The 7,500-nt window shown below is 44.4% G+C and overlaps 1 protein-coding gene across 1 annotated transcript in view; it reads right to left on the bottom strand.

Annotated features, from left to right (window-relative positions):
* The window catches only part of dip2a (disco-interacting protein 2 homolog A), a 162,159-nt gene that overhangs the window by 16,526 nt on the left and 138,133 nt on the right, over positions 1-7,500 (bottom strand). Inside the window, exons 28-32 of the mRNA XM_055148771.1 lie at positions 7,213-7,324; positions 3,921-4,030; positions 2,716-2,846; positions 1,473-1,641; positions 776-946 (exon numbers count right to left, since the gene is read on the bottom strand). Of these exons, the coding sequence (XP_055004746.1) occupies positions 776-946; positions 1,473-1,641; positions 2,716-2,846; positions 3,921-4,030; positions 7,213-7,324 (693 nt within the window). The remainder of the gene's footprint in view (positions 1-775; positions 947-1,472; positions 1,642-2,715; positions 2,847-3,920; positions 4,031-7,212; positions 7,325-7,500) is intronic.

Raw genomic sequence — 7,500 nt, 5'->3', positions numbered from 1 at the left:
CAGACAGACCTCACCACACACACACACAGAGCCCTGACACACACACAGACCTCACACACACACACAGAGCCTGACACACACACAGACCTCACACACACACACAGACACACACAGAGCCCTGACACACACACAGACCTCACACACACACAGCCCTGACACACACACAGACCTCACACACACACACACAGACCTCACACACACACACAGAGTCCTGACACACACAGAGCCCCGACACACACAGAGCCCCGACACACACAGAGCCCCGACACACACAGAGTCCTGACACACACACAGACCTCACACCACACACACAGAGCCCTGACACACACACAGACCTCACACACACACACAGAGCCCTGACACACACACAGACCTCACACACACACACACAGAGCCCCGACACACACAGAGCCCTGACACACACACAGACCTCACACACACACACACAGAGTCCTGACACACACACAGACCTCACACACACACAGAGTCCTGACACACACACAGACAGACCTCACACACACACACACACAGAGCCCTGACACACACGGAGCATGGACATGTGCGAGCACCATGCAGCGTCTACAGCCCTGAGCTCTGACAGTACCTGCTCTGCCAGCGGCCCCAGTCTGTTGGGCTGACCACAGGGACACACAGAGAGAAGACACGTTTGTACAGAGGACACAGAGGACACGCACGACACAACTCCAGCACACAACTCCTCCACCTCCTCCTCCAGGCACAAACACAGAAACCTCTCCCCGAACACTCGTCCTACCTGCAGACAGATGGCCACGTTCACCCTGCACCCGAAGGTGGTGCTGACGGCCCGAGGGGACAGTCCCAGGTCCTTAAAGATCTTGGAGAAGGACTGAGTGAGGGCCATCCGAGGCCTCTCCTCTGCCACCACCATGCACGTCCGCACGCACGCCAGGTTCACGTTCTTCATCTGGAACACACAAAAACACGAGCTGGACGTATGATGTATGATGTGATAAAGATCATCTGAGCTCATGTTATGAACTAATCTGAACTAATCTGAACTAATCTGAGCTCATGTGATGAACTAATCTGAACAAATCTGAGTGCATGTTATGACATAATATGAGCACATGTTATGAGCTAATCTGAGCTCATTTTATGAACTAATCTCAGCACACGTCATGAACGAATCTGAGCATGTTATAAAATAATCTGAGCACAATAGTCCGATGAGGTTCATTTGGTCTTCTGATAATTTATGTTATTAGGTTCTTTTTTCAGATGTTGCTGTGACGTGACAGGACACGTCACAGCAACATCACGTGACTCTGAGGAAGACCACTAGTGAGCAGTCGAAACTGTCAGGTATGAAAACAAACTTTTGGTCTGAAAAAAGAACCTAATAACATTAATCTGAGCACATGTTATGAACTAATCTGAACTAATCTGAGCACATGTTATAAATTAATCTGAGCACATGTTCTGAGCCGTACCTTGAGAGCCTCGGTCTGCGTGCCCAGGCCCTTGGTGCACACCTCCATGACGCTGTAGGAGCAGAAGGTGACCCGCACCTTGTACTGGCTGACCGCACACAGCCACAGGGACGGGTTGGTCTCCAGCTCCAGAGGAGGCACCAGGATGGACTGGTGACCTGAGTACACACTGAAACACACACACACACACTGTTAGAACCAAAGAGAGAATACTGTACAACACGTCTACCACACGGTCTCCACTGCCCCATCAGCCCATAACACACATTTCTGATCCCCAGACTGAGTCGCCCTGGAGCTTCTGGGCACAGTCTGGGCTCTGTTATGTGAGTCATCCAAACATAACCCAGGCTTTCTTAGCAAATACACTCTACCTCAATTATATTTTAGCTTTAGAGTAAACAGGAAAATACTATATTGTCTCTTTATGTAACACAGTGGGTTTGGCTGCAGTTAGATGCACTGTGCACATCACATATTAAATATATTCTATAAACAGGAATCAGCTGGTGCAAACGTGTGCACTGGCTTTGGTTTCCTTCGCGTTTTGATGTCTGAGTCTGAGTCTGCGCTCTCTCTTGTCCAATCGGCTCGTAGCAGTGTGTAAACCTGGAGTTGAAAAGCGATATTACAGTTTGGGAGCTGGTACCACGACTAATTGCCCCTGAAATGGCCCAGTACGGTTCACTTTAGACAGTGTAAAATCCTACCGAGGCGCTAGTGTTTGAGCTGTTGTTAGAGACGTTCTGATGTGACTGTGGCTGTGGCGTGCTGCCGGTAGTGAGCGTGTGTTACCTCCACATTTACACCCCTGCATGCGCTCTGAGGTCTGAGGTCCAGCTGCACCTCGTGGGACCTAAGACGAGACTTAAAACCGGGAGTACAGGACCTTCTCTGTCGTCAAACTCTGGAACACTGGAGTTTTAAGTCTCGTCTTAAGACCCACTTTTATTCTCTGGCTTTTAACACAGTGTGAGTTGTGTGCTCCTCTGTGTTTTTAATTTATTTTATTTATTTTTAATGTATTTTATTGGTTTTATTTATTTATTTATTGCTGTTCTATGATTTTTGCGCTTATTTTATTTTACTGGTTTTATTAATTTAAGACTTGTATGATTAAATCTGAGCATTTCTTTTATCATATATTTTTTTTATCATTGTTGTTATTAATATGTATTTGTGCAGCACTTTGGAAACCGTTTGTTTGTGAAATGTGCTGTATAAATAAAGTGGATTGGATTACCTGCAGAGGCACCAGAGAGCGAAGCCCAGGCCGCAGTAGGGGTCCAGGCAGATGGCGATCTGTCGGGACGGGTACAGCTCACACTGAAGCTTTATGGAGCGGCACAGGGCACTGGTGCCACTGTGAGACATCTGCACCACACGAGACTCAGAGTCAACACCAGAGCTCAGACATGATGTGTGTTCTAACCCAAGGATCCCCAACCCCCAGAACGGGGACCGGTACCAGGCCATGAAAGCAGGACTAAATCAAGTTTAAACCAGGTCTAAAAACACGTTTAAAACCAGGTCTAAACCAGGACTAAACCAAGTCTAAACCAGGTCTAAAACCACATTTAAAACCAGGTCTAAACCAGGACTAAACCAAATCTAAACCAGGTCTAAAACCACATTTAAAACCAGGTCTAAACCAGGACTAAACCAAGTTTAAACCAGGTCTAAAACCACGTTTAAAACCAGGTCTAAACCAGGACTAAACCAAGTCTAAACCAGGTCTAAAACCACATTTAAAACCAGGTCTAAACCAGGACTAAACCAAGTCTAAACCAGGTCTAAAACCACATTTAAAACCAGGTCTAAACCAGGACTAAACCAAGTCTAAACCAGGTCTAAAACCATGTCTAAAACCACATCTAAAACCAGGCCTAAAACCAGGTCTAAAACCACATTTAAAACCAGGTCTAAACCAGGACTAAACCAAGTCTAAACCAGGTCTAAAACCACATCTAAAACCAGGTCTAAACCAGGACTAAACCATGTCTGAACCAGGACTAAATCAGGACTAAATCAGGACTAAACCAGGACTAAACTAGGTCTAAACCAGGACTAGTTTATTTCAAGTTATAATTAATTGAAAAAAAAAAAAAAAAAACAACAACACAGAAATTAAAAATGCATCACAAAATACACAAACTTTTGGCCAGTTTTGGTGATATTTTGTGCAATGTAGCTTAAGGATAAATCAGGACTAAACCAGGACTAAACCAGGACTAAACCAGATCTAAACCGGCAATAAAAAGAAATATAGTCGGACATAAAACTGTGGAGCTCTGCGTCCGTGGAGCTAAAAATGTTGAGGACCACTGACGTAGTACAGGTGTTATGTGTATAGTCGTAGTCGTAGTCGTAGTCGTAGTCGTAGTCGTAGTCGTAGTCGTAGTCGTAGTCGTAGTTGTAGTCGTAGTCGTAGTACAGTGTGGTACGCACTTTGACCCCTGCCAGGATGCCCGTGGTGGACACGCTGAAGTCCAGATACGCCAACATCTCCGGCGTGGGCGGCTTGTAGGTCTGGACACACTTCTTTCTGGGGAGGTCGTCTGGAACAAACACGAGAGGTTCATTTGTACCTGTGACAACGGCAACGACACTGGACACTGCTGTTTCCTACATGGACTTTTTAAGCTGGACTTAACACGGAAAGAGAAATACAGCGACTCTTTGTCCTTTTTCAAATGACACATGAGCGACACCTCCCTCCTCCTCTACAAATGACACCTCCCTCCTCCTCTACAAATGACTCCTCCCTCCTCCTCTACAAATGACACCTCCCTCCTCCTCTACAAATGACACCTCCCTCCTCCTCTACAGCTCCCGAAGAAAAAACACCTCCTCCCATCTCCTCCTTATGCTAGAAATCCTGCTTGTTTACAGTCAGAATCGCCGAACGAATCGCTGAACGAATGAACGAATCGCTGAACGAATCGCTGAACGAATCGCTGAACGAATCGCTGAACGAATCGCTGAAAGAAACACCAAACGAATTGCCGAACGAATTGCTGAACGAATCGCTGAACGAATCGCCGAACGAATCGCCGAACGAATCGCTGAACGAATCGCTGAACACTGAATCGCTGAAAGAAACACCAAACGAATTGCCGAACGAATCGCCGAACGAATCGCTGAACGAATCGCTGAACGAATCGCCGAACGAATCGCCGAACGAATCGCCGAACGAATCGCCGAACGAATCGCCGAACGAATCGCCGAACGAATCGCTGAACACTGAATCGCTGAAAGAAACACCAAACGAATTGCTGAACGAATCGCTGAACGAATCGCTGAACACTGAATCGCTGAAAGAAACACCAAACGAATTGCTGAACGAATCGCTGAACGAATCGCCGAACGAACGAATCGAACGAACGAACGAATCGCTGAACGAATCGCTGAACGAATCGCTGAACGAATCGCTGAAAGAAACACCAAACGAATTGCCGAACGAATCGCTGAACGAATCGCCGAACGAATCGCCGAACGAATCGCCGAACGAATCGCCGAACGAATCGCCGAACGAATCGCCGAACGAATCGCTGAATACTGAATCGCTGAAAGAAACACCAAACGAATCGCCGAACGAATCGCCGAACGAATCGCCAAATGAATCTCTGTTGAAGTTTCCTGTCCAGAAGTAATTTATCTACCGTCGCGTCAGTCTTTAGACCCTTCGCCTGCTTCAGTCGCGCCATCGCTGGAAGGAATCTCCAAGAATCACCTTAGTTTGACTTCACTCCTTTTCCCCTTCTCTTCTTCTTTCAGTGACCTCAAAAACTTTCTTTTGCAGCGAACTGGTCAGATTCTCGTCTCCCATCGCAACAAACTTTATGCGAACTCTGAGGAAGCTCGAGTTCGAAAAAGCCGCTCAGAACCGCTGCGCTGGTCGAGTTAACGGCGTCTTGCGTGTGTGGAATCATGTGTCAGAGGCAAATGTAAACCACATAATCCCAGAGCGACTCAGTTCCACTAGAAACAGAGAGTTTGAACAGATAACAAGGTCGCGTTGTTTTCTATCGACTGATGTCTACCACGTCCACAATCTATGGATTTTCATTCTTTTCTTTTTTTTGCTCATCATAATTACAAGGCTGCTGCATCTATACCAGGGGTGGGCAAACTACGGCTCGGGGGCCATATGCGGCCCTTCTATCTTTTTAATCTGGCCCGCCAACGTTGAATAATAGTAATAATAATTTTCAGTGTTTTAAAAGTCATTTCAATAAATCGTAAATATCGTAGGACTTGAAAGACAGAGATTTTGTTGTAATGATTTTCAATTATGAGATATTTCAATAACATAGGATATTTTCTACATATTTTCTTTTTTTGTTTTCTACATTTTATTTTCTATATTATATTATCCCCCGTTATTTTTTTTCTCTTATGAGGTGGATTACCAAAAAAACTTCACCTATCTGTTCCTGGTCCGGCCCTTCCGTCAAATTTTAGAATCCTTTGTGGCCCACGAGTCAAAAAGTTTGCCCACCCCTGGTCTATACAGATATTTGGAACTTTCATTGACAATTTCAAACTAAAAAAAAAAAAAAAAAATCTTTCATACAACCTTTAAAGATCATAAATTAAATTATGCAAAATCAACTTTAACTCAGCTTTAACTCATGTTATAATGTTGTTCCCTCCTAAAAACAGACCCTGTGTGAATAGGGCTTTTGACACAATAAAGCATCAAAAAAGAAAAGAAAAGTTCCAGAGTACAGCTTTAGTTGAATCTGTTGCTGTGGTATTATTATAAACTGTGATGCAGTTCTGTTGGTTTAAGTGCATTTATCTGCAGTAGTGTTGTCATCCTCTGTTTCTCCAGTAGAGGGCGACATTGTCATTGTAGTTTTACATTTTTGGTTCTTCTTTTGTAATTATTTTGCGTTACGTGGTGGCGCCATCTAGTGACCTCCACCTGTACACTGCAGATAAATGATTGAAACACTGGAGATGTTGAGACTACAGCAGCTGTAATGAAACATGTTCACTCCCCAACTGCACCAAAAACGTTTCTCACTGAATCTACAGCACAGGTGTCAAACATACGGCCCGGGGGCCAGATCCGGCCCTCCAAGACCTTTAATCTGGCCCTCGGCTGATTTTCTACTAAAATATTTTAATTCTATTTTTTATTAAAATGTTGTTAATTTTCTGTGGTGTTTATCACAGCAGCGTCTCCAGCGTCTCTGTACGTGGCCCCTCCCACCAGAGCAGCACAAATGAAGACTTGTCTCTTTCCAAACGCTCTTAAAGGACGATCGTTTTGACTGTTGACCGTGACACCCTCATCAGAAAAATGTCCAACATGAGAAAAGTGGAGCCGAGTGCAGGATTTTACAACAAAAATGGACTTATTCCTGTTTATACAAGTTAATGTAAAACAAGTTCATGTTAAAACTTTGTGTTAAAATTGTATTTTTCTTAAAGTTTCAGGTTGTTCATAATATTATAATATTTTGTAAAAGAAAGAGTTCATCAATTAAAAAAATAATAGATTTGTGTTTCTCTGCACAAATATTTGAACTTCTTGTTATTTTTGGGGTTTATATGACATGAGTTTTCTGATCCGGACACTTTGGGATCAAAGTCGGTTGGACACGACCCCGAGAACAAAATGAGTTTGACTCTCCTGATCTACAGGATTCACGCAGGTCAGGAAAGGTGAAAGACTTTCATGTGTTTTAACTGATGACAGAAGACAGATGTTCCCCGGGGCCCGTGTTACCTGTGTCCATGACCAGGGGCCAGCTCTTCACGTCCACAGCTGCAGCCGCCTCTTTGGATTTCAGCAGCTTCATTATTGCTTGTGTGGTCAGGATGCACACGGACTTACTGACCTGAGGACACACGGACGCAGAAACTCACACACACGCCCTTCACAAACACTAACTGTATAAAGAAACGGACAGAGGCAAATCCAAGTATCGTTCGTTCATTCGTTTTTCAATATAAAACCAAAAATAAGAAAACGAAAAAAAAAACAACTATTTTCTTCATTATTTGTCTCCAAAAC

The sequence above is a fragment of the Boleophthalmus pectinirostris genome, unplaced genomic scaffold (assembly GCF_026225935.1).
Source record: "Boleophthalmus pectinirostris isolate CB_2022bp ecotype Guang Dong unplaced genomic scaffold, ASM2622593v1 HiC_scaffold_1, whole genome shotgun sequence".
NCBI classification, from domain to species: Eukaryota; Metazoa; Chordata; class Actinopteri; order Gobiiformes; family Gobiidae; genus Boleophthalmus; species Boleophthalmus pectinirostris.
This window is presented reverse-complemented; position numbering and strand designations above follow the sequence as displayed.